Source organism: Carettochelys insculpta, chromosome 4 (genome assembly GCF_033958435.1).
Source record: "Carettochelys insculpta isolate YL-2023 chromosome 4, ASM3395843v1, whole genome shotgun sequence".
In the NCBI taxonomy this organism is placed as follows: Eukaryota; Metazoa; Chordata; order Testudines; family Carettochelyidae; genus Carettochelys; species Carettochelys insculpta.
In genome coordinates, this window is record NC_134140.1 from 106,190,705 (window position 1) to 106,218,203 (window position 27,499).

At 41.5% G+C, this 27,499-nt stretch overlaps 1 protein-coding gene across 2 annotated transcripts in view; it reads right to left on the minus strand.

Moving 5' to 3' along the window:
* Positions 1 to 27,499, minus strand: part of ANK2 (ankyrin 2) — a 223,750-nt gene that overhangs the window by 133,489 nt on the left and 62,762 nt on the right. For both annotated transcript variants that reach the window (XM_074993415.1, XM_074993414.1), the window contains exons 5-9: positions 13,791 to 13,889; positions 8,128 to 8,313; positions 7,630 to 7,653; positions 4,887 to 4,985; positions 2,353 to 2,451 (exon numbers count right to left, since the gene is read on the minus strand). In XM_074993415.1, the coding sequence (XP_074849516.1) occupies positions 2,353 to 2,451; positions 4,887 to 4,985; positions 7,630 to 7,653; positions 8,128 to 8,313; positions 13,791 to 13,889 (507 nt within the window). The remainder of the gene's footprint in view (positions 1 to 2,352; positions 2,452 to 4,886; positions 4,986 to 7,629; positions 7,654 to 8,127; positions 8,314 to 13,790; positions 13,890 to 27,499) is intronic.

The window sequence follows — 27,499 nt, forward strand, 5'->3', positions numbered from 1 at the left end:
ACTTTCAGATAGTGTTGGAAATCCAACCCTGGAACTGAAGACAAATATCCCCGTACATTTATGACTGGTCAAGTGAAACATCCTAACTGGTGTGGCTTCAAAACTGAGAACCATGTATGAACCAGTGTTTAACTGCAGGTGAGGCTAAGATTAATAACTAAGTGGATAAAGGATTAAAATTAACAGCTCTTTAAAAATGGGTCGATTGTTCCAAGGAGCAACTTGCAAGGCAAAGGAGTGATCAGTTTGCATGGAGGAGGCATATCTCCAGAGAGAATTCCAAAAACACAACCTAAAAAATATCCCGTCACACACACACACAAACTGGCACATATGCACATTAGATCTCACATAGGTAATGCCAATCAACAAAGGGGCAGAGTATAACCATGGGAATGGGTCAGAAAGGAAACTGTGACTTAGTGTCACATCTACCTCTGTGGGTCTTCCCCTTCTGTGGGGAAGCAACGAATTGCTGGTACAGACCAGCAATAAATTGTTTGTTCTCCCGTGCTTACTCAGCTATGCTGGCTAGCATTTCGGGAGCTGAGCTTCAAACCACTCCTCAGCCTTTCCCACATACCCCTTGCCACCTGTAGAGGAAGGGAAGTGTAATGGCCCCACAGCAAATGTTCTCTCCTTCTCCTAGGGTGACGCATAATGTGGGTAGATTGCAAAATGGACTACCATAGTATCTTGTGCTCCTCTAGCCCCTTTTATGACATCATAACTAAGGGCTGGTTATGATCCCAGCCTCAGAGATTATGATCTCTTCCGAAAAAACATCTTTTGAAAGAGTGCACCCATACACAAAAAGGCAGATTGAAAAAGCTGATCCATTCTTTTAATAGCCAGCGTCCACCACAGCCCCTGATCTTCCGAAAGAACAGGACAGGGATCTAAAAGTCCAGTGCCAGTAGGACTGCTCTTTAGAAAAAAGGGCCCCAGAGGCATCTACATGTTTCTTTCCCCAAAAGAATCTTTTGGGAAGAGGAGTTTTTCCTCATCTGGGAGAGGCGGCTGGAAAAAGTGCTGCATTCCTCTAATTTAATATCCAAAGAACACATTTTGTGTGTAGACACACTGCAGAATTTTAAGAGCGCGCCCCGGCTTTTTCGAAAACACTTGATAGTGTAGCTGTAGCAAGGGTGAATAACTGTCTATAAACTCAGAAGTGCTGATATACCTGTATCGGTCCCAGGATGGTAGTATCTTTTATAGGACCAGCTGCCGTGGGTGAGAGAGACAAGCCTTTGAGCTGACACAAAAAGCTCTTCTTCAGTGCTGGGAAATGTACTCAGAGTCTTATAGCTACATGCAAGTTGGAAGAGATTGTTGAGCATAAATAGTGAATACATATTTCAAGGGACCATTCGAGGTGAAGTAGCCTGCTAATCCCCCTCCAGTCAGAGTGAAGGAGGAAAGGAGAGAAGACAGCTGGGGACAGGAGTTATTAGTGGGTTATAAATTGCTGTAATAAGCCATAAATCAAATGCCTCTGTCCAATCTGTGATTTTTAGTGTCTGGCACTAAAGCTCCAATTTAAGCTCCAAAGTTGTTCTTTTGAAAGTGTTGTGCAGGTTCCCTTTGAGGCTGAGGACTGACAGACCGGATATTAAGTGACTGCTTTGCGAAAAGTGTTCTCCCACAGGCGATATGGTGTTTTTGTCTTCTACCGTTTTCTTGTGAGTCCATTCAAGAGGGCTCGATTGTCTAGTTTCATCCAGCCAGTTGTTACCGGGACATTTATTACAGTGGAAGAGATATATCACATGTTGTGGCAGGTGCGTGTGTGTGCATGTAGGACCTCTGGATCTTGAAAGATGAGTGATGCAGGGTAGAGAACACTGCAGTGGTGGAGATACATCTGTAGGTTTTGCATCTGACGTTATGACAGGGTGTTGGCACCATTCTGAGTTGGGGTGTCCTGGTCTGTGGGGAGTTGGCTTCTGATGATGAACCTGGAGAGCTGTTTGAAGACTTGAACCCCCTCACCAACAGAATATGATCCAATTAAAAAAAAGTATTATGCCACCACCTTGTCTCCCCTTCACCTACAAACATGTAACTAAGATTCTGCAGTTTTATGGAGTTGCCTACAGTGTCCAAATGGGCTTCTTTGTTATTGGTGCGTGGAGAATATTCAAGATTTGGAGACTGCGTTCAGTTGAGTGTTTGCCTTCCTGTGAAATGTCAGACCTGCACATCTAACTTCTCACTTTCAGAAGGGAAGAGAGGAAAGACAATCTCTGAAGCTGAGTTTTCCTGTCTAGGAATGCTGTCATTCCAAGCCTCCAGGTTAAAAGGAACCCAAGAAGTGATAACACAATATTCAGGGATAGAAACACTCACCCTGGTTTTGGCATCGATCTGCCCTCCACGATCCAACAAAAGCTTCACCATGTTTGTGTTTCCCCTTTTGGAAGCCACATGCAGTGGGGTGATTCCATTCTACACCATGAAAAGAACAAAGAGCATGATGGACCTGAAAGCGTATAATGGTGATGCCTCTGCATTTGGATCACAAAAAGAGGAACATCAATACAATATAGAAGGAAAACAAGCATGTTTTTGAGCATCAGAGCTAGGCACGCATATCATTTTAGGTACAGACCTTCCGGAGTTTTGGTTTTCTTATAGAGAGGTATCTTGATTTACTTTTAAGTAACAAAAGAGGCACATTCACCAAAACACCTAACATCACAGTCACGTAATAAGACAAAACATACATCTGAGCCCAAATTAGTCAACATTAATAGCATACTTATGTATTTAAATCACTGCAACATACACAGCATGGTGGTTTGGATACAAAGGAAGCTTATTAGCATAACAGATGTCAGTGTCAAAAACCACAGCCTAATTAAGCTGGAAGATGGTGCTTCATAATTCATTTTCAACAAGGGTGCCTTTGCCAGCACTTAAGGTGGAAAACTTTCATGGAAAATAAGAGTATATTAGTGAGGATAATAGCATGAATATGAAACCCTTCTGAAAGGCTGTTCTTCATAAAGCAATTCAACAAGGCTCTGGCCAGCATGGTTTTGTTAAAAACAGATCATGTCAAACCAATCTAATAGCTTTCTTTGATAGAATAACAAGCCTTGTGGATAAGGCAGAAGCAGTGGATGTGGTACACCTAGACTTCAGTAAGGCATTTGACACGGTCTCACATAATATACTTATCAATAAACTACTCAAATACAACTTAGATGGGGCTACTATAAGGTGGGTGAACAACTGGCTGGATAACCGTACCCAGAGAGTAGTTATTAATGGTTTTCAATCCCACTGGAAAAGTATAACTAGTGGGGTTCCGCAGAGGTCTGTTTTAGGACCGGTTCTGTTCAATATCTTCATTAACGATTTAGATATTGACATAGAAAGTGCACTTATTAAGTTTGCAGATGACACCAAGCTGGGAGGGGTTGCAACTTCTTTGGAGGATAGGGTCATAATTCAAAAGGATCTGGATAAACTGGAGAAATGGGCTGAGGTAAACAGGATGAAGTTTAATAAGGACAAATCCAAAGTGCTCCACTTAGGAAGGAACAATCAGTGACACACATACAGAATGGGAAAGGACTGCCTAGGAATGAGTACAGCAGAAAGGGATCTAGGGGTTGTACTGGACCACAAGCTAAATACGAGTCAACAGTGTGATGCCGTTGCAAAAAAAGCAAACATGATTCTAGGATGCATTAACAGGTGTGTTGTGAACAAGACACGAGAAGTCATTCTCCCGCTCTACTCTGCGCTGGTTAGGCCTCAGCTGGAGTATTGTGTCCAGTTCTGGGTACCGCAGTTCAGGAAGGATGTGGAGAAATTGGAGAGGGTCCAGAGGAGAGCAACGAGAATGATCAAAGGTCTAGAGAACATGACCTATGAAGAAAGGCTGAAAGAATTGGGCTTGTTTAGTTTGGAAAAGAGAAGATTGAGGGGGGACATGATAGCAGTTTTCAGGTATCTAAAAGGGTGTCATAAGGCAGAGGGAGGGAACTTGTTCTTCCTTGCCTCTGAGGATAGAACAAGAGGCAATGGACTTAACTTGCAGCAGGGGAGGTTCAGGTTGGACATTAGGAAAAAGTTCCTAACTGTCAGGGTGATCAAACACTGCAACCAATTGCCAAGGGAGGTGGTAGAATCTCCATCACTGGAGATATTTAAGAAGAGGTTAGATTGATGGCTTTCAGGGATGGTCTAGAAAGTGCTTGGTCCTGCCATGAGGGCAGGGGGCTGGACTCGATGGCCTCTCGAGGTCCCTTCCAGTCCTACTCTTCTATGATTCTATGAAAAAAAAACCAAAATAAAATAAAGCAAAACATTCCTGAGGCGGTACAGATAGCTAGAGCAATGCACAGGTGAATCATTTGTTAAGTGATGTAAAACAGTAAATCAGCTGTAGTAACTTGCCCTACTATGGTTGTGGTTTTTCATGCAAAACTGACTTTCATTTAATCAGTACCTTTATTCTGCTTCATAGATTTACAATATATTTTAATTTATTGATATATTCACGTATAATAATATTCTGGAAAGGCAAATAAACTTATTCTGGTAAATCTAAGCCAATGAATAATACATATTTCCATACTATGCCTGATGGTGGCAAGGTCTCTTAAATGAGTTGGTACATAGTGAGAGCACTGGCATTCTGGACAACTTGAAAGGGGATTGTTACTTTGTAACTGTGAATAATTTATTTGTTTGAAGTTAAGGTCCCATGGAATGTGCTGAGTTGCCTTGAAGATACTCTATTAAAAAGTATCTTTGGATACATGCTGAAATTTACTCAGCTCTTTGCTTTCCACTCTGATTTTGATTGGGAATTTTAAGCACATCCACTGATCATGCCACCTAAGAAGAAAAAAAGTATTTGACCATACCCTGGCAGTGAAGTCTACCGCAGCTCCTCGGTTGAGCAGAAGTGTTGCCACATTGACATTTCCATAGTGTGCAGCTATGTGCAAAGGTGTGAAGCCACTCTGCAAAAGGAAACACTTCTAGTTAGGGAATGAATTTCTTCAGTGCTATATGACTATCTCCTCAGAGAACTTCTGATTTTAACAGCTTTCAGCAAACAAATGTGTTATGTTACATATGTAACATGGCGTCTTGAACAGAGAATGACTGCTTTTCTCCCCCCTACTCTGTGGATTACACAAGGCTTTTCTCCTAATTTTCTTCTTGATCATGTGTGTTATTCGCTAGATTTCTTGTAAATCTCTGTTGACAGCCAGAAATAACTGGCCAGACACTGTCAGGCAAGGCCTAGACTGCAAAGAACTGTTGGAAAAACGTGTGTATCTTTTGCCAACAGTCCTGTCGGGAGAGGCTTTCCTGACATTTGGCCCATCCACACGTGGCCAAATGTTGGGAATAGCTCCTCTGCTAGGACACCCCTTCTGCCTGGTGGCACAAGGTGTACAGGGAAGTTGGCAGAAGGCATCTGCTTTTCTGACAATGGTCTTGGAAAAGCAGACGCGTTGTTTTGACATAGCAGACCTCTTCTGAGAGATCTCCAGTTTCCAGAACATTCAAACAAGTGTTTTTCTCCTTCTTTCCACAACTCTGAAGCAGGGCTTTTATGTCATGTCATGTCTTGTCGTCGGGCTTTTACTTCCCTGATCTTCTCTTAGAATGGCAAATTTTAACATGTTGCTTTTGGCTGATTTTAACATCTTTTTTTTTTCTTTTTTTTTTTTTTGGGAAACCAACAATTGTTCATACTGCATTAAAAGTATCTTCAAAATACTCTGCTTACTAGATAATAGAGTTTAATGACCAAAACACTCTACACATATATTAAATCCCAAAACACTTCCAAAACCATGAATTAACCAAATAACAAAATACAAAAGAAAAGCCCACTGAAATATAGCTACAACATACTGGATTAGACTGACTGTTGCAGTGTACACAACACTGCTTAAAAGTTCAGGACAAGGTAATTTGTATGAAATGCCAATAACGAACACACTTCTAGTTTTATAAAAAGTTCCATGGAATCTTAACTATGCATGAGAGGCAGATCAAAACTTTTTTAAAGATCTCCTGTGAAAGACCTTATGTTGCATATACTATGTCCTTACAACATTTCTACCAACTATGGAAGGAACAGTGAAATATTTTGTGTTTCTGAACATGCTGTATTGCAAGCAAGATTTCACATTTTTAGCATTGGGATCCAACATTGTAAATTGTTCATTTAGGGCACTGTTGCTAGATTTAGGTAACCAGGAAAATATCTAGCAACTCAAGACACTTTTACATATATATGCATCCAAAGTCCATCTGCCCCATCTCATAAAAACCACAAACTGGCTAAACAAACACCTACCAAAACACTAATTCATAACTTGATTCCTGAAAACAATCCCTTCTTCTCAAGATGGTGTTACTTTTAGAGTTGATATCTGAGTTCTAGATACTTGGGCTACGTCTACACTTAGGAAAAACTTCAAAATGGCCATGCTAATGGCCAAATCAAAGAATAGTAGTTAGGCGCTGAAATGAATATTCAGCGCCCCATTAGCATGCCACCAGCCGCGGCACTTCAGCTGATAGGAAGAAGGGGATTTCAATGTTTGCAGGGTCCTTTTGAAGAGGACCCCTGTGCAGACAAGTTGTGCATAAGCGAAACGCGGCACTTTCGAAGTGCCGTGGCTGGCAGCATGATAATAAGGCGCTGAATATTCATTTCAGCACCTCATTAGTATTCTTCAATTTGGTCATTAGCATGGTCATTTCGAAGTTTTCCCTAAGTGTAGACATAGCCTTGGTGTGGCAGACCCATCATGCCATAGAGTACTACTTTTGGGGTTGGCACTTCCAGAATGAATATGAAAAACATGAGGGTACATACTGCGGGAATGTTTTGACTATGCATGAATATACTCACACACTGTCCTGCATGCATTTCTGAGCATTCCGTTGAAACAACCTGTCAAATTCTACTACTTACTCCAAATAAAAATACGACTTGAACAAACGCTCATCTTGAAGGGCTCTGTTTTATTTATTAAATATTTGGCTTCAATACACTGAAAATGCATATTGTGACAGGTTAATTATCTACTGTGTTCCACCATTTGGTGCATGAGATATTTGTTCCCTTAACAAGCTTAAATTTTTTAAACAGATAAAATATCACGGCCTAAGTTACACATATGCAGATTTACTATATGGGGTTAATTGGGTGCCATGGATTTAACAGAAGATGGAATTTTTATGGTTGTGGCGTTTGATTTTGCTATGATTTTTGAACTAATGACCTAAGAGTTCTAATTTTGAATAGTGAATGCTCTTTCATAATTAATTTTACTGAGTTAAAAATGTATATCCATCCACCTCATTTCTTGCCCTTAGCTCTTTTCGACCATATAGGAAGACTCTAGTTTTGCCTCACCACACAACGATACTCACAAGCTGGAGGAAATTATAAGACAAAGTGAGAACAAAAAGAAAAAGGTTGCTGCTTTACAAATACTGTAACTAGCAGGTATTTTTAGAAGTTCCCTTGAGTTTCCACTTCTAGTGCTAAATGATAAAGAAAAGAAATATAGTAGCATAGGAAGAGCAGTAACTACAAATTAGCAGAAAAAGTTAAAAAATTGTTGATCTCGGTACCTCAGTTGTTCTATTCACCATCATCTGATGCAGCATGATTTGGAAAAAAGAGGAAAAATATTACAGATCGTCCAAGAAAAGGAAAACTGAGTTGCTTGTTGAAATGAGTAAAGTTCGTCTTATGGGAAAAGCCTCTCAAGCATGCATTAAACGTTAAATACAACCCATACACACATAGACCATAAACCAGTACCCATTTTAGTGAAGAGGACTCAGTAATTTTGCTTCTATTCTTGTTTCTTCTTGATCATAAATAATGGAGGAGAACAGATTTTGAAGGGTTTATAAGATGTATCAAATAGTACATACTCTGGGTTATTGTGTCTTACTGATAAGCACTGCAGAAGCAGATGTTTTATTGGTGATACTGGATTTAGCAACTTATTTACCACAGAAGTTACTTTCAGCTACTATTTTAAAATTATGGAAATAATGCCCCTTTCCCAGTGGCACCCAGTCACATGACTACCCCAGGGCTCCAAGACAAAGCCTTTTTACCTTGGACTGAACATCGGCATTATGGTCATTTTGGAGCAGGAGTGCTGCTGATTTTGTATCGTCTTTCCTGGCAGCGATGTGCAAAGCTGGCAGTCTCACTTTGCCTTTGGTGTCGTTCTCCAGGAGGATGGCCACTGCCTGATTGTGTCCCTGCTGTAGTGCAACCGCTAGCGGAGTGAAGCCATCCTGACAAAGTGGGAAAAAAAACAAAAATACACTCCATGAAGAGAAAAGAACAATCATCAATCCCACAAATAACGTGGGACAGCCTGTGGGTTGTGACCGCCATTATAACGGTCAGTAATTGTCAATAGCACAGGAGTAACCAACTTCATCTCAGATACATCTTCAAACACTTGTCATTTATTCAGTCACTTCAAAATCATCTTTTCCCCACTTCAAGTATGTTCCCCAGAGGCTGACTGCAATATATTACTGCTGCAGTCATTCCTTCAAGTGGAAATAATTTGGTTTTATTACATAAACAAGCAGAGATAAGCGAAGGGCTATCCAACGGAGTGTGGAATTTTGTGTTTCTTTTCTTACCTGGTAATATATAATTTCAAAAGTATCCAGCCTTGGCCAAACTTTTTCCCATTGATTAAAACTCTGTTGTCCTCAATGAGGAACCTTCCATTCATATCAGTGGGTACAGAGTTAGGCTAATGCTGAATGATTTAAAAAATTCCACCCTTGGGAAGGCCCTAAAGCACAAAAGAGACTGTGATTTGAGTCATGGTCAGATGAGTGCACGGGATGGAAGACACAGAAGGATTAACTGAAAACATAAGTATTGGGAAAGGAATGGAGAACAGGAATTTACTGTGTCCAGGTGAGATGTTTCAGCCAAAGAGTTATTTAGCATCAGAACGAGGGATGGAAGCTGACTGATCGATTTGGGAGAACAGAGTCATGTGGTGTGGAAAGAGAAGAGTTTGGCTGGGTTTTGAGCCAGTTAAGAGAACAATAGACTAGCAAGAAAGAGGCACATGAGCTGGTGGTAAAAACCTGAACCTGTTCAGATAAACATGCAAATTTTGAGGTGCTACCCAGACTCACGAAACCAAACTTGCATCTCCCCCATCTAATGCTTTTCACTCCCCTTTTTATAACATGATGTGTCATCTTTGGAACAGCTACACTGTTATACGCTGCTTACTCTCAAGAGACTATGTTCTACATACTGAGAATTAAAATGGAAGAACAGCTGAAGAAACAACTGACCCAGAAAGAAAATTCTAAGAGTGGGACTACATTACGCTGGCAAGATGGCTTAGTGCATGAGCTTCTCCCCTCTGCAAACCTGAGAACAAATCCTGGGTTAGGTGGACACATCTTAAACTGCATGTGGTGGTCTCATCCTTGTTCCTACACATCACAAAAGTACTGAACATTTCAGCATTACAGGCTGTATCTACTCAAGTGAGCATTAGATTTGGGAAATGACAAATTTCAGGATAGAGGATTTATTTCATTTTAATATGGAGTTTAACACCAAATTGATAGAAAGCAGGTAACTACTGGAAAAAAGAAAAAAATAAATTATTGTCCAAAGGAAGGATTGAAAACTAACAAGTAATACAAATTCCTGAAAGTTTGGAAAAAAGGATGAACAGCCTTAATTATGAAATGCCCAGTTCTGTTACATAAAGACAAAGATCTGATTTTTGTTTACCTAATGTTTTACACAAGTCATCACAAAATGATATTTGTATTTGTCTACAGTCATAAAGCACTAATCCCATTTCTTATCAAAACCCAGGTGGATAAAAAAATACAGTCCACCCTAACGTATTTTCTTTAGACTCCAGATTCAACTTTCTGATACACCTCATTGAGTACAGCTGAATCCCCAAGTGACACAGAGCCAACATAGGAGATTGTGTCAGAGGACTGGATGGCTCTGACTAAAACGTTGCTCCACTCTGGCAGTTTTCAGCAAAAATTAAGCCTTCTAGGGGCTGTTACAAATCACCATAAATTGGAGCAATTAAGCCCAGAGCCAAACCAGCCTTTGGTCACCCTTAGGATTGGAGAAGAGCAAAGATGATTTAACAGCAACCTGATTCTTCCTTTAGGTCTTGACTTAGCTGGTCCTGAGGACTAGATCCCATATATTTAAAAATACTTATCTGAGAGTTGTGTTTCTCCCTCACTGAACCATTTAAAACTTTAAGGACAATTTTGTCCTGGGATGACTACATGCAAATTATTGAATCATAAGGTATTGAATAACTGAAGGTTATTACCAACAAAAGAATTTGGCACTTTCTATCTATATATATACACACTATACACAGCCACACACCTCACTTGATCTAAATCTGTATGGTGCCAAAGGTAGCATCTAGGATTACAATTTTTAAATAACTTCATTGTGGTCTAGCTTCAAATTTGAATCCTGAACCTGAAAACCAAAAACACCTTTGGCAATCTAGCTGTTTGCCTCTGACTCTTCCCTCAAACTTCCATTCTGTTTTGCTTCTTCTTACAATATCCTCCCACTCTTGGGGCCCTCATTCAGCAATGCTCTCCTCTGACATAAAGCACCTCACTGCTCTAGTTAATAACAGTTGCTGGTTGCGTCCCAGTGCCCCTTCAATGGGATTGGCAGATCAGCCTGCCATTCTCACACTCCTCCTGTTTTGAAGTTTGGGGTTTTTCTTCCATTGGCAGTAACCAGCCAAAATCAACACACAGGTGGGAGGAGGAGGTCCATTCTCTGGGTTGATAAGCGTTCTCTGCTGGAACTACGTATCTTGGGAACACTTCCATGGAATTGAACCAAAGATGACTTCACTTTCAAAACCCCAGATAATGAAATTGGTCTTTGCCAGATGTAGAATGGAAAACCCAGGAGTCAGACAGATGTCAAACCTTGGATACAAACCCATCTATGAATTCCAAGTATATTTCAATTCAGAGCCTCAATTCAGGACCATTTGTAGATTAATAGTAGATTAATAGTAACTGTACTGGCCCCCAGATCCCCTAAGAAACCTGATCACGGAAAATACACAGCATGCTGTTCTATGATGCACTTGCAAGCATGTCATTAAGAACTTTTAGTTAGGTGTGGATCCTGAGAGTCCTAAAACTCTAGTGTAATTTGGAAACGCTGTTTCTCCCAAGTTGCCTGGCAATCGCATGGGATTTCTTGTTTCCGAAAAGCTGCAATGGTATCATGACCTCAATCAATTGCAAGTCACAGAAAGGATAATTTTAGAAGCCACCATCAAGTGATACAGTATCCGTTGAATGAAGGATACTAAGGCAGCTGGGAACACCACTGGTTTGTCTATAACAAAATAAACAAGCATAAATGCAGCGTTCTTTTCAAAGCAGTTCATTGCCCAAGGTAACCTAGAATAGGTGTGTTTCCAGTACTGACTGGAAGAAAGGTAACACGTACAAGCAAAAGAAGGAATGAGTGAGAAGAGGAATTAAAACTGTGGAGGGGGGAGACATCCTTTTAGTGATTCACACTGCGCAATAGTTATACATGTAAACAACAATAATAAAGTGGACAGGCTTTACTGAACAACAGCTGTCCACTTACTTTTCTGAGACAGAGAAAAGTAGTAATTGGTAAATGGGAACTAGATTGAACACAAAGGTTGTTACTTCTGAATCCTTCTCATTGCTTAAAACTTCTCTGATTTACAGATTTTGGGGAAAGAAAAGAACGGTCCAATTTCTAGATTCTTAGGGCCATATTCTGATCTCAGTTGCACTGGTGTTGATCTGCAGTGACTGTACTGAAATCAGTGTAGTTATTCCAAATTTACACCCCTGTAACTGCACTTAGAACCTGGCTTTGGGTATCACACCTTTGTCCATTATTCTTGTGATATGTTGACAAACATGTATTGTCTGAAGATGAAGAAGCATGCTGCTTGGTGAGTGCATATCCCCATTAGAGTTATGTCTGTTCTCCCAGTTATATTTATCACAGCTAGAAACATTTGCTGTTCAACAAGCCAGGAACAAACCAGACCTCAGAATCAGAGAGCCCTAATCAGCTCACTGAGACCCATTTCCTACCAACCTTCCCTGAGCAGAGCTGAATCATAGGAGAGACTAACAAGAAGTCCTGTGGCACCTTCTAGACTAACAGATATTTTGGAGCATAAGTTTTTGTGGGCAAAGACCCACTTCATCAGATGCATGGGTCGGGGGAGGAGGGGTTTCCCAGAGCAGTATTTAAAGAGTGGGATCCCAGTAAAAGGGAGGGCCAGAGCAGACAAAATCTATTCAGCAAGTTGGAAATGGCCCATTATCAGTAGTATGTATCAAAAGAGGAAAAAACAAGTTCGATCAGACAGGGGGATGTGGCCCATTGTCAGAGTCTAATGGGGAGATATTAACACCCAGGGCAGAGAAGCTGCTTTTCTAAGGGACCAGCCACTCCCTGTTTAATCCTTGGTTGATGGAGTCAAATTTGCAAATAAATTGCAGCTCAGAGATCTCTCTCTCCATTTGATTTTTGAAATTTCTTTGTTTTAGGACAGTTAATTTTAAATCTGTTACTGTCTCATAGGCCATGTCTACACTAGCCCAAATCTTCAAAATAGAAATGCAAATGGCCATTTTGAAGATTACAAATGAGACGCTGAAAAGCATATTCAGAGCCTCACTAACATGCCGCTGGCCGCAGCTGTTCCAAACTACTGTGTTTCGCTGCCGCATGGCTCGTCCAGACAGGGGTCCTTTTTGAAAGGACCCCGCCAACTTTGAAATTCCCTAGATAGGAATAAGGGGATTTTGAAGTTGTCAGGGTCCTTTCGAAAAGGACCTTGTCTGGATGAGCTGCGTGGCAGCACAATGCGGCAATTTTGAAGAGCCGTGACCGGCGGCACGCTAATGAGGTGCTGAAAAAGCATTTCAGCGCCTCATTAGTAATCTTCGAAATGGCCATTTGCATGGCCATTCGAAAGATTTGGGCTAGTGTCAATGTAGCCATAGTGTTTCATCTTTGTATATAATGATCGTTTTTCTCAATTTCATTTTGTGAGATCACAAATGAACACGTGCTGCATTCAAGAGACTCTGAACATAAAGGAATGGCTTTGAGAGGCAGGGTAGGCAGGGTACAATGGCTGAGGTGTAATGCCATTCTTGTAGCACAAGACTTTTTAAGACACGTTCATCCCACTAAAAAAGCATGGGATAGTGGAAGGAAAATTTTGCCAAGTTCCCCTTGCTGACTTTTCCCAGATCACAGCATGTCATGTTAGGGGAGGCAAGCATGAAAATAATTTTGGCTAGGTGAAAAGTTTGGGCATCCCCCCAGGATTCACTGGTGGCAAAAAGTTTTTGCCAAAACTGCAGTCTACATTCTTTGCACGGGCTTGTCAATACATCACTAATGAAGTCAAGCTGCCATGTCTTTTTCTCCCAAATGTTGCTGTAGGAATATCCCTCAATGGCTAAGTAACTTTTCTTCATATTCCTCACAGGGTTGGTTGGGGGACAATACACTGCATAACCCATTCACAGATCACCAGGTGAAATCCTGGCCCCATAGAAGTCAAAATTTTTCTATTGATCTGGTCCCAAGTTTGCAATCATTCAGTTTGAAATTCATGCTCTTTCTGAAATTATCTGGGTCACGAGAGGAAGGAAAATGAGACAGTCTGTAGAAAAGAAGTACACTCCTTTACCTCAGTAGCAGTGCTCTGGTTGGCTCCATTTTCCAGCAGATATTTTACAACTTCAATGTGGTTCTCTTGAGCTGCCATATATAAGGGAGTGAAACCATTCTAGGAAAAAGCACAGCAGAAAACTTTGTAGTGAGCTTTGTATGTAAGACATTTTAAAGACTGAACACAGCAAAAATATCTCTTTTCCAAGATCAGCACAATTTTTTACTGAAATGTCAGTCCTGATACATAGAAACAAGGAGGCATTGTCAGCATTAATGGGATGCACTGAAGGTGTGGAATGCATTCTTTATGTCACAGCTTTACTGTTAGGACTGCAAAAAACAGATTTTAAGAAACAACTTCAAAACATCAAAGCATCGGCTGCTGTGCGACGATTTGGAAATTCTACATCCTTTCACAGTTGGAATGTTTGGAAACATCCGTTTGAATGTCTTCCTATACTCTTAAGACAACTCAGTGCACATTGGGAATGTCTGTTATTCCCATAACTATTTTACCCTTCTTATGGGACAGGAATGCAACAACAATAAAATTTTATAAAAGCTGACAGGGGAGCAAGAATTTTCTTCTATTACTTTTTTAACCAACAGTAACCCCCACAGAGACCATAAAACCCCTACCTCCAATAAGCCAAGCAGAGATGGCAGAGCTTTAGAATGATATATACAATTTTGCAGTATATAAAGTAATGCAAACCACAAAACATAAAAAATAACCAACACTGCGGAGCCCTGACAACACCTCAACAAGGCTATGGTTACACTCAGCACTTCCACCAGCAGCATTCTGCCTCAAAGCTATGAGGCATAATGCTGCTGTGAACAGATGCTGTTGACAAATAAGCTGTGTGGATGCTCTGAGGGAATCTTCTCTTGACAGACAGGGAATCCAGAACAATGGGCAGCCCTAGCTGCTGTGTTTCTGGGTGCCTATTTTGTTGACACAGCACCTGGACACTGTGGCTGCTTTGTCAACAGAGTGGAGCACTCTCCGATTGGCTTTTGTGTGTGGTTACACTCTGTCAATAGAAGATTTGTCGGGAAAACTCTCACGACAATGACTTCTGTCGACACAGCACTGTAGTGTAACCATAGCCCAAGTGACAGGACCTGATGAAACAGAGGATACTCTTCTTGATTTAGAACACAGTGCTCTGCTTTCAAGTCCCACCTGATATCAGGATAAAACAACCAACTTATTCTCCATTTGCTTATATCTGTTCCCTTATGTTTCCAGGGTGTGATGAAGGGCAGAATTCAGCCCAATAACAGAAACAAGTTTACCTCTTGCTATTTGCCGAACAAAGGCAAAGGACTGAAGATAAATAATTCTGACAGAACATTTTACAATATATTTAGAAAAGATGGTCAGGTATTTTCTGGGGGAACTTTTCATCTGTTATTTTGTATGTGTCCACCCAGGCCTATGACATAACAAACATATATACTTCACATCCACCAACAAGGGAAGGTGGGGGCATGGTCACTCTTCATTAGTTCAAGACAAAACTATAAGATATGCAACCTCTTGTGTTTCTGACAACATAGACGTCACTGTTGAATTTCAAACAATAATCTATGAAAGATGCCCTGCAACTCACCAGCCTCCATGGCTTGGGTCTTCTGTTGTTTAACAATGCTGTCCCACCAAACAATCACTGTCTATAAAAATCACTCTCTATAAAAAAAAAAGGGGGGGAGTACAAGGGGGACTGCAACAACTACAGAGGCATCTCATTACTAAGTATCACAGGCAAAACACCTGCAAAAACTTGCAGATTGAGTCTATCCACAAACACAATGTGGCTTCAGGGCTGGCAGGTCAACAATGGACATGATTTGCTCACTTCCACAACTACAGGAAAAATGCAGAGAGCAAGGAAAGCTGTTATTGATAGCATTTGTGGACTTAAAAAAGGCATTTGACACAGTCAGTAGATCACAACTATACAGAGTATTAACCAAGATTGGCGGCACACTGTACCTACTCAAGATCATAACATCTTTTTAGGAAAACATGAAAGCAACAGTGCAATATGATAGATCTACATCGGAACCATTTGCACTGAATAGCAGAGTCAAACAAAGGTGTGTTCCTGCCCCTACCCTCTTCGGCATATTCTTCTCATTTCTACTAAATTGTGCATTTCAAAACTCACACAGTGATGTATTTCTCCACACAAGATTAGATAGCTCTCTCTACAACTTGGCAAAACTCAAGGCCAAAACTAAGGTCAAGAAAGTCCTCACCAGGGAACTCCTCTTTGCAGATGATGCAGCTCTCTTTGCTCGAAATTAAGACCCACTACAGTCACCAATGGATTCTCTGCCCAGAGCCTGCAAGTTGTTTTCCCTTGACACAAGCACAAAGAAAACTTTTGTATTCACTCAAAGTATACCTCAGCGACCGAACGTCATTCTGGATAACAGACCATTAGATGTGGTTCAACAATTCTGTTACCTTGGATCTACTGTCACCACAAACCTCTCCATGGATGAAGAACTGAACATCAGAATCAGGAAGGCAGCTACGATTTTTGGCAGACTGACAAAATAAGCATGGAACAATCCTAAACTGACAGTGAAAACAAAGATACTAATCTACCAGATATGTGTATTAAGTAACCTGTTATATGGTTCTGAGGCACAGACCACCTACTCGAACCAGGAGAAAAAACTGAACAGCTTCCATCTTCACTGCTTCCACGGAATTATGAATATCATCTGGCAAGATAAAGTTTCAAATGCAGATGTCCTGTCAATATCTGGCATACCCAGCCTCATAGTGATCCTCAACAGCAGAAGACTAGGATGGCTTGCTCACATGAGAAGAATGGGTGATGAATGTCTTCCCAAAGAAATCTTCTTTGGTGAACTGTCATGTGGGTTGAGAACAAGAGGAAGACCAAACCTAAGATGCAAGGATACATGCAAAAACGCCATGAAAAAATTCAACATCAATCCAAAATCCTGGGAATCTACATCATCAGGTAGAAATACCTGGCAATGATTGCAATGACAGGGCACATCATCCTTCAACAGTATAGGGGCAAACCACCCAAAACAACTTCCTCTTAGAAGGAAAAACTCTAAGACTCAAGAACTCAGAAACAGACTGACGTGGTTATTGCAATCGACTGTGCAAATCCAATATTGGACAGAAAAGCCACGAGAGAAACTGCAGACTCGAACACTGCCCATAGATCCTCACCACCCCTGCTAACCACCATCTCTCAAGATGAAAAGAGACCATATCACCACCAAACAAAGCCTGCTCTGAGCCTGAGAGAGTAAAATGAATGCCAATAGAGATATTAGTTTCGTATGACACAGAGGTCCCCTGAATAGGGATGGAGTGAGTGAGCAGTAGGGACTAAAACAATATTTTAAAGACTGGTTTTAGTCTTTAAAAAGAGAACAGAAAAAAGGAAACCGCATGGAAATACAAAAGCAATGAGAAGTCCTGTGGCACCTCATAGACTAACAGATGTTTTTTGGAGCATAAGCTTCCGTGGGCAAAGACCCACTACACCATGCATCTGACGAAGTGGGTGTTTGCCCACAAAAGCTAATATTACAAAAATCTGTTAGTCTATATGGTGCCACAGGACTTCTTGTTGGTTTTGCAGGTACAAGCTAACACAGCTACCCCTCTGATACTTGTCACCCTGCATGTAAATAAACTGTAAACATTTTGGTTTTCCCCACAAACCTGGATACACACACAGCATCAAGTTATTAGGTGAAGCTAATGTAAAGTTACCATATCCTAGATCAGTTTCTAACATTTATTGCAGTCTTACATGGTACAATTATATTCTTTCCTTTTTATTTTCACAGATCTTACAACATATGTAAAATCCTTGTTAGTGAACACTAATACCTATATAAACCAGCATCATGCAACATTCCTAGAAAGGTGTGGAGACTGAGGATTTTCAAGTGAGAGTTAATCTACTTGAGCTAGTTTTGCCAGCTGTATTTCCTAGCTCTGGAATAGGATCAGAATAATAAAACTCTGTCTTAAAGAGGTTATAATCATCTCATACATGACTCAGTCATTTAGCACCAGGGGGTGCTAAATGCATTTCCACACAGTGCTGATGTTGATCCACAGAGTAAATCTATCCTTCATAGCACTAAATTAGCTATAATCATGGCTAAAGCCATAGAAGTTGCTGAGGAAAATACTTGCATGTTAAATTATACTTTTTATTATTTTTTCTTAAGCTTCTACTGAATTAAGATAAATTGATGGTCCTAGTGTCATTCATCCACAATACCATAAATATGATTAAAGTTTAGAACCTCTTGGAGAAACAGTGAGCAATAACGCCTGCGATCATTATTTCTTGTCAGCTCTCTATGCATTATGGACATGGCAGTGGAATACAGTGGCACCTTTATAAGATATAAAATAGTTGATATTACATTTTTATTAATTCCCTTGGAAGAAACATTGTCCATTAAAGAGTTGATGAAATATGTCTTAAGCATCAAGACATTTTTGTTATCCTTACAGCTCCAATATGTAAAAAGGCGTACGGATTGAGCCTCTGTGGTCTGGTAACATACATGATCTGGCAGGACCGTGGATGTTGCTGGAGCTGAGAACCCCTAGACCAGAGAGCTGTGGGGGGGCAGTTGGGAGACCAATGGCAGAAGAGGTTGCAACCTAGAGCCCATCTGAGGCTGGAGGGCTAGGAGCACAGCCAACAGGAAACAGAGCCAGTCCCATGGGCAGGAAGCTGTCATCCCAGAGCCTGGCCAAGGGATAGGAGCAGAGTGGATCCCACAGCTGGGGCACCAGAAGCCCAGCCAGGATCTGCAGTGGAGCCCCATGGCTGGGGTTCACAGTGGGGCTGCCTTGTGTGAGGGGAGCCTGGCCAGGAGGCTGGTGGCCTGGGGAGAACCAGAGGTGCCACTGACCATCCCTAGTCTGGCAAACTCCCTCATCTGGGACAATTCAGGTCCCAGTGGTGCCAGACAAGGGAGGTCTAACCTGTACTTGCTTTGAAAGCTGATATTATATGAGCATGCATAGGCCAGGTGTTAATAAAACACGAGACAGAGGTTTTTATATATTATATATGTGGGTATTTGTGTGTGCAAACTTTTGCAATTCAGGGCTTGATCATCACAGGTGCTGTCTACCTACAATCCCACTGAGCTTTAAAAACTGGTTTGCTACATATAAACATTCAACAATTTTAAAACTACTGCAGCGTTTTTCTTCATAACCTGGATTGTTTTGAATTCACACAGAGAAATGACAATGGCCTTATTAAAAATAAAAACAAAAAACCTACACAGTACCTAGAAATACTGCAGAATTTCCTCTGATTTCTTCCATTGTCTAGGTGGAATTTGCCCGCACACAGAAGAAACTGAGGAATCTCACTCTAAACCCTGTGGATGTTGGGGTTTCACTGAGTGGCCATGTTCCTCTGTGTTGCCCGAGTTTGAGGTCTGCCCTAAAACCCTAGTACCACTGTTTTGTTGTATTCCTGGACAGGATTCTCCTGAAGGGAAGTATCCCAGCAAGCACGGACTTCTACAGGAAAGTTGGTATAATCGCTGAATGGATTCATTTCCCTATGCTGTTTCCAATAGATGCAAGGGTAATGAAGTATGCTTGCCCAAATCACCAATCCACAGAGCTACTGGGGAGAGTTATACATAGAGGTTGAGGGAAGAAGGATGGTGTTTCAGACCTCATTTTTTTTGTAGATGTCATGGTAGATCTCTGCACAGATACTCAGAGCCTTAGAAGTAAAGCCATGTTTCAAGAAACTTATCTCTGGTTTATGAGGCCCTTAATCTATCATAATCTACATCAAGATTTGGCCCCCCAAATTAGATAATGTATTTAAAAATTACCTAAAAAGTGGACAAATGTACTTCATTTTGCATTTGTGTGCATTATAAATTTAGTCTGGATATTTGAAAAAATAGCCTGTGATCTTGAAATGTAATACTGAATCATAATGACTATACGTAAGATGAGAAAGCTAAGGTTTCACTTTAATTCTGGTATATATGTTTGAGTATCTACTCATGAAGCTTTAAATCTTAATGTGGGATTTTTCCATTATAAGTCAGGGCTTATGGGCTTTCCCCATAGTAAAGGCACCATGTAGAAACTTAACTGCTTTCCTTTGGCATAATAGCATAAAGCCATATACCAGCTCTAAAGCAGTGCAACAAAAGATCATACTATATTTTCTACAGTGTTAATGGATACATATATAATAAAACTACAAGACTGAACAGGGACAGATCTCTGGACCCCCTGCATCAAAAGCACAAGGCAAAGGACTTGAGCAAAGGACTCACTTGAGCAAAGGACTCACTCTCCTACATGTGAACTGCATTCTCTTATTGCTTGATCCTGCACCAAATGGGAGTTTTCTCATTGACATCAGTGGAACCAGGATTAGGGCCATTTATGTGGGCCAGTCATTTGGCAATGTGTTACATGCAGTAGCAAGTGGGAATGTGGTGCCTAGACCCTATGGTAATGAGAGAATTACAAAGGTCTGCAACAGGCAAATACACACAAACATGGTAGAATCCTGATAACCAGCATACACCATAATTCCAATGCAAAAATTAATGGCATCCCTCCATTTCTCAGCATGCATGTAATGACGTCTCCTATTGCTTTGCTATTATTATTACAATGGCAATAAAGACAGAACATTTCCTGGTATAACATGAAGTTAATATGAAGAATTATAACTACATAAATGCACAAAGTAGATTTCATAGTTTAACTTTGGAGGGTCTCCCTTCATATTTGCTCACCTACAAAAAATAAGTAGTTCTCTATAGTTCTCTAAGTGAAAATTAGTGAGGCTGAGTATTTATGTCTCCAAATTTGCAACTTAAGACTATCCCAGGCCTTTGATGAAGAATAACAACATTCACGCAATCTGAGTAAATGCAGATTTTAGAGCACTTAGGAAAATCGGCTGTTAAACAGAAATCTTGTCTCTGTTTTAATTACAGAGGAATTGCCATCTCATTATAATAACTATATATGTGATAATATGGGGGGTGTATGTCTCTTCTGTATTAATTCTGATGTTTCCTTTAAAACTAGACATATTATATTAAAGTTAATAACATCACCCATAATGAAATACCCAGTGCTGTTGGTGCTAATGTATTGAGTTACATTACGGACCCACAGTCTTTGAATGAGGTGGTAACAGCAGATCAATGGGATCATTGTGGGAGTGAGAGATGGCTGTTGTCTAATGCAGTAGCTTGCCAACAACGAAAGTTCCTCTCCTCAGTTAATGCTCAAAATGTAATTACCCATTTGCAGGTCAATGTGATCACCCTATTGCCCTTTAGAGACTAGCTGCAATTCAAACAAACAACAGGATTCCTGACATGATCTCAGTATAATATGTCTCAGAGAGGTAGCTGTGTTAGTTCGTAGTTTCGTGAACAACAAGAAGTCTTGTAGCACCTTATAGACTAGCAGATATTTTGAGCATAAGCTTTCGTGGGCAAAGACCCGCTTTGGCAGATGCATGAGTGGGGGGGTGGTTAACCCCCCACTCATGCATCTGATAAAGTGGGTCTTTGCCCACAAAAGCTTACGCTCCAAAATACCTGTTAGTCTACAAGGTGCCACAAGACTTCTTGTTGTTCAGTATAATATGATTTGCCTTAGTCCTGTACATTGCCCCTCTAGTTTACTGTATTTTTTTCAGTTCTCTGCCCAATACCATAGTTACGAGGTCTTGAAGCCAGTCTCCCATATGAAAATGAATTAAACTAGTTTAAAACAATATTCAGTAAAGCATGCGAGTCATGTAATCCACTCTACAGAATAGGCATCTTCGATATATTTTGATGGCCTGCACTAGAGGACAGGAGATTTGAGTTCTGCTCCTGGTTCTTCCACAGACCTGATGTGTGACTTTGGGCAAATGACTTTACCTCTGTGGGCCTAGTTCCTTTCCTATTCTTATCTGTCCTGTCTATCTATATCAGTGGTCCCCAATATTCTGGAGAGGCTGTACATTGGGGCCAGTGCAGGCAGCTGCTGCGCTGCCTGCTGGCTCTCCCTGGCACATCCCTAGCACGTTGTTTTAGCTAGAGCCCTACCAAATTCATGGCTGTGACAAACATGTCACACACTGTGACATGTGGCCTTCCCCATGAAATCTGGCTTGGAGTGGGGAGGTCTCACTATGGATACCCTTACATTTGCATTGCCTTCAGAGCTGAGCAGCTGGAGTGCAATGGCTGCCGGCCAGGCACCTGGTCTGAAGGCACCACCATCACTAGCAGCACTGGAGTCATTTTTCAACACATTTCTGGGTGGGAGACATGGGCAGTATCCCAGGGTACTTTGACTGGATTGTGTTTGCTGTGTTTACCCAACCCCCACCCCCACACAGAGCACACTCAAGGCCCCTTTAAGTCCCAAGAACTAAGAAGCAGCAGTGCTGAGGGTGCCGCCCCAGGGCTCGGTCAGAGCCACCTCTGGCAGCAGTGCAGAAGTAAGGGTGACAATACCACACTGTGTCACCCTCACTTCTGCAGTGCTGGTGGCCGTGGTGCTGCATTCAGAGCTGGGTGCTCTGCCAGCAGCTGCTGCTCCTGCTGTTCATCTCTGTAGGCTGTACCACCACTTGCAGCAGTGCAGACATGAGGGTGGCAGTACCATCCCCAGTCTAATTTTGGATCCCTCCCACCCCCACTTACATCATGAAATTTCAAACTTAAATATATGAAAGTGTGAAATTTAAGATTTTCAAAAATCCTGTATGACAGTGAACTCATGTAAAATGGATCATGAATTTGGTACGGTAAAGAAGTCTGTTCTGGTCTTATATTAGCGGCAGCTACTCCCCACACCTTGCGTTGGTGCAGCTCTGCTGCCTAGTGGGTGTGCATGTGTATATAAGAAGGACAGAGAGCCAAAGCTTAGCCAATTCTCCATCCTTGCCTGCCCATTTCCTGTCCATTTGCATGGGTGCGAGTGTCGCATGCCAATGCAGGTTATTTTCACCCAAAGATGGGATTATATGAGACTGACGTAGGGCCAATCTGGCATTCATTCAACTCCGTGGGAGCACTGACAGAACGAGTGCATGGCTTGACCTGTAAACAGATGGTATATCACCATAAGCCAAATAAAGAGTGATTTCTTAAAAAGACACGGGAGACTGGTAGTTCTCTGAAAGAAACAAAATGCTCAGGATTCTGTTAACTTTTGTTTTGTATTACGCACATCCTTTGCTTAACACGTACTTTACTTATGAGTACTTGCTAAAACGAGGGACGCATATACTATCCTTTGTTCACTAAACGAGTGAACTTCCCCGGCTATTATGAGCCAGCTGCGGAGTTCCTGGAAGGGAAACAGGAAGACCTGTAGCCCCACGGCTGGAGCCTTCTCCCTCCTTTCCCTCAGAGATGCAGCTGTCTGGCAGCCCTGCAGCTGGAGCCAGAGAGGGTGAAGGCTCTTAGCCTGGTTTCCTCACCTGCATTGGTGGGAATGTGAAACTGACCAGCCATGAGCTGATCACTTTCCAGGCCCAGTAAGCCATGGGGAGACTGAAACCAGCCTGCCCCTGCTTCCCAGCTCCTGCCACTCTGGGACAGGAAACTGACCAGCCCTGGTGGTTCTAGGCTTCCCCTCCCCTTGCAGGAAAATTTGAGTTATGCAGGGTTTGCAGGAACAACCCCTGGGTAACTCAAGGGTTTACTGTATTAGTCCCCCCTGCCCCACAGACTTCATCCTCGGCCAGGTTTTAACCCCCCCACAAGGTCCCAAACCCCTCAGCAGCCCCAAACTGCCTTCAGCCTTCGACTTCCCCAAGTCTTACACCCCCCAGCAGCCCCAAACACCACCCAGCTTTCCAATCCACCAGCAGCCCCAAACCTTCCCCCAGTTTTAGACCCCCCTGCATTCCTAAACAGCCCCAGCCTTAGACACTCTTCCTCCTCCCCCGACAGCCTCTTCACTGGGGCTACTAGGCTGGGTGGCTCCCTCAGCCCTTCTGCTCCCAGCAAGTAACAGTCATTAAAAGCCAACTCAAGTGTTAAGGTTTCAGCACCTAGGCATAACGTAATTGCTATCCCTAATGACAGCGATAGCCAACATCTCCAGCAGCTATCTCTATCGATGGATATCTCCCTAAGGCAGCAGTGTTAAGAAACTGCAAATGGCTTCTTTAATAGCCACATCCAGCTGGAAAATGCCCAGCTGGCAACCTTTAACAAACCTAATAGGACTCATGTTTGGATCCCGACCCACAGGTTGGGAATCCCTGCTGTACATACATCCTATTTCTGGTGCCAAACTATTCAGATACATGAAAAAAGCACCTAAACAACTGGTTTATGTCAAATTACAAGCACTTGGAATGAATTGGAGACTTTTACATGCATTTTAATGGAAATTTAGTGTCACTTGTGAGTTTTTGCCTATGAGCAGAGATTTGGGAACCAATTGTGCTCATATAATGAGGGATGAGTGTATACTCAGGGCATTATTCTCAGTCACTCTATAAATAAATGCCTCATAAGAGGATTTTATTCTATCAGGACAGATTCTCTTTCTCTTAAACAGTGAATTAAGGGCAGACAACCTACTTTATCCTTCAGTTTCCTGGGTTTTATTAGTTAATGTCAAAAGCTGGATATTTGATACAGCACAGATTTTACTGTTCTATTTCCTTGCTTTTTCCATAATTAAAAAGGCATTTTTTCATAAAATATTATGGTACCTATGTTACTTTAAAAAAAAAAAGATCTCTCAAGCAAATACTCATTTTGACTAGTGGATACGTATTTAGATTCAAACCAATATATTACTGGTGAATTTGTACACGTTATCACTATGGATAAGTTGGCATTTAAGCTAATTAATTACATTTGCTGTCACTAATTAGAGTTCTATAAACAGATTAACAGTAGTATAAGAGATATATTTTTTTCAGTCTTGGGCGCCTGAAATTAGATCATTAACTCTATTACTTAAACTTGTAGATAAGTGGACAGATTTTCTAGGTTCTGACCACCAGCAACCCCCATTACCCTACAAATACATTTTCACTGGGACCTGCAGATACTTGGGAACTATGCATCAAGCCACTTATTTAAGTGCCTAACTTTGTAAGTTTGAAAATTTTTGCTCAAAGGGCTAACCACACTGTTATCTAGGCCCCAGTTCAACAAGCCTCTTGAATACATTGACTGAAATCCTGGTCCACTAAGGGAAAATGCTCTTTGGCATCAGTGGAGCCCAAATTTCACCCATGAAGTCAATCTGTATGAAGTAAAGAATATGTTCAAATACCTTGCTGAATACAGATGGGACTGCTCGCATGCTTAAAATATGCAAGGCGTTTGCTGTGTTTGAGCCTTGATCTTGCAAAGAAATGACACCGCACGACAAAGCCTTTTGCATTTTGCCACTATACCTAAGAACTGCGTAGGATGCCACTATGCAGAGCAGAGTTAGTCACTTTCTCTCAGCCGCAAGAAAATGCAAATCATCTACTATGACAAAGCAAAAGAGAGGTCCAAGCAGGATGTTGTCTTGTACTTTCAGTTGCTATGCCAGGTAAAAAGGATGGACATAAAACCAAGTTTAGATCATAACAGCTTACGTTTAATTAGCTAACTCCTTTCACCGTGAGGCCCTGAAGGTATTCTTCAGATGTGTATGTCACTGTGTTTAACAGAGAACACTAACACCAATTTTTAGAGAGACAATTGACGCACACCATAATAGTATATTAGATGGAAAAACCAGAGAGTTCTTTTAGATAAGGAAAATTGGAATTCAGACAAAACATTTGGGGTAGCACAACTAAGCTTGTGAAATGCACTGGGAGATCTCTGATAGTGAAAAAGTATCTGAACCTCAGTATTAAAACTCATCTGAAAGACTTGTTCTAGCAGTATGACACTCATTAAACAGTATGTTGGGTCATTGCTTCACTACTAGGCCAGAAAAAAAAGTGTAAATACATGTTGAAATTCTAAAAAACAGGACTATCTAGTCCAGCAAAATCTCTGGTCCTATAAGCCTGCAGATGTTCCTAGGTCTGAAAACACTGGGGGATGGGAACTGGGTGACAGCAGGGCCTGCAGGTGAGAGCCCTGCCAGAGCCAACAGCAGTACAGCCAGCTGGCCAGCAGTCTAGGAGTGCCAGAAGCAGTGGGCTGGAAGCACAAGTGGAGCCAGTGACTTGGAGTCTGGCTAGGGTGCGCAGCCTGAGCAGGGCTTGCAACAGCAGGCCTGCAGCCTGGCCGGGGCTCACAGCAGCAGAGCGGGCAGCCAAGACTGAAAGCAAAGCTTGTCTGGGGGGACCCGTGACCAGGCTGGAGGGGCAGGGGAGAGGCAGCTGGGAGTCAAGAGGAGCAGAAGGGCTGGAACTAACCTTCCCTGGTCCAACAAATTCCTTCATTTGGGACCCGTGAGATCCCAAGGGTGCTGGACCAGGGAGGTACAACCTGTACTGAACCACTCTGCTGCCATTTCCTGCAGTACTCTCGGATTTATTTCCAAAATCCCCCAGTTTGAGTACCGACGAGGTATGACTCTGTTTAGTTTACAAGACATGATTAAATCACAGTGTTGTAAGACAGGAGGTCCTATGACACCGTAATGAACAGTATAACTCGTTCTCCCTAGAGCTTTTCCACTATAAACAGATGCAGTTTATCTCTTAATCTCTTTATTATGTTTGATAAATGGTGAATGTCTAGAAGTCCAGCAATGAACAGCTCATATCTAAATAGCAAACAATACGTGAACCCCAAACGTTGGATAACCCCCTTTAATAGGTGCAGCGCATTATGGGATATGATGCTGTATCTGTGTTTTGATCATGCTGCTAATAAAGTCTCATTCACATGCAGTGAGGCTCTTGAATTATTCAGGTGTTTTTTTTTTTACCAAATTGGAAAAAAAATGGCTCTTCGGGCTGACTATTATATTCCACAAGTTAAATTAATATTTGATAAGTGAAAGGCTGGTATTTGGGAAATAAAAAGTAAGAAATAGAACATACATTTTAAATTTCAGAGGGGATGTAGAAAGAGCTAATTACAAGATCAATCCATGCACTGTCAGGGACCAATTAAAATTTGTGAAAGTTGTGAATTTTAAAAAATTATCAAGCATGTGAAAGTTCACAGAACTTTCAAGGTTGATCAGATCTGGAGAAAAATATTTCACAGTCAGCTATTTTACTGTTGCAACTTTTAAAAACCACGTGGAAACACAACTGTATTTTCTTTTCAGATCATTTCAAAATGTATTAATTTTAAACTAACCACAGCCAAAAAATGACTATGGACCATAACTACTGAAATAATTTGCTCCTTGGATTAAGTACGCACATTGGATTTTAACTTTTAATCCTTTATTTAAAAAACCCTATTTAGTTACAAGGACCTGAATTGCAGCTGCTCAGTTTTTTTTGTGATTTGTGATCTAAGGACCTAATTTACTGTCTGAGCATTAAATTTGTGTGGCTTTCTCACTGCTGCAAGAGCTGAGTGACGGATTGTGTGTAGCTGCACTACCACAGGAATAGACCAGAAACTAGACCAGGGGTCAGCAACCCCCGGATATGGGTGCCAAGAATGGCACGTGAGACACTTTTCATTGGCATGCAAGGCGGGAGCTCAGCCTCCCCACTCCTCCCCGCATACAGCCTGGAG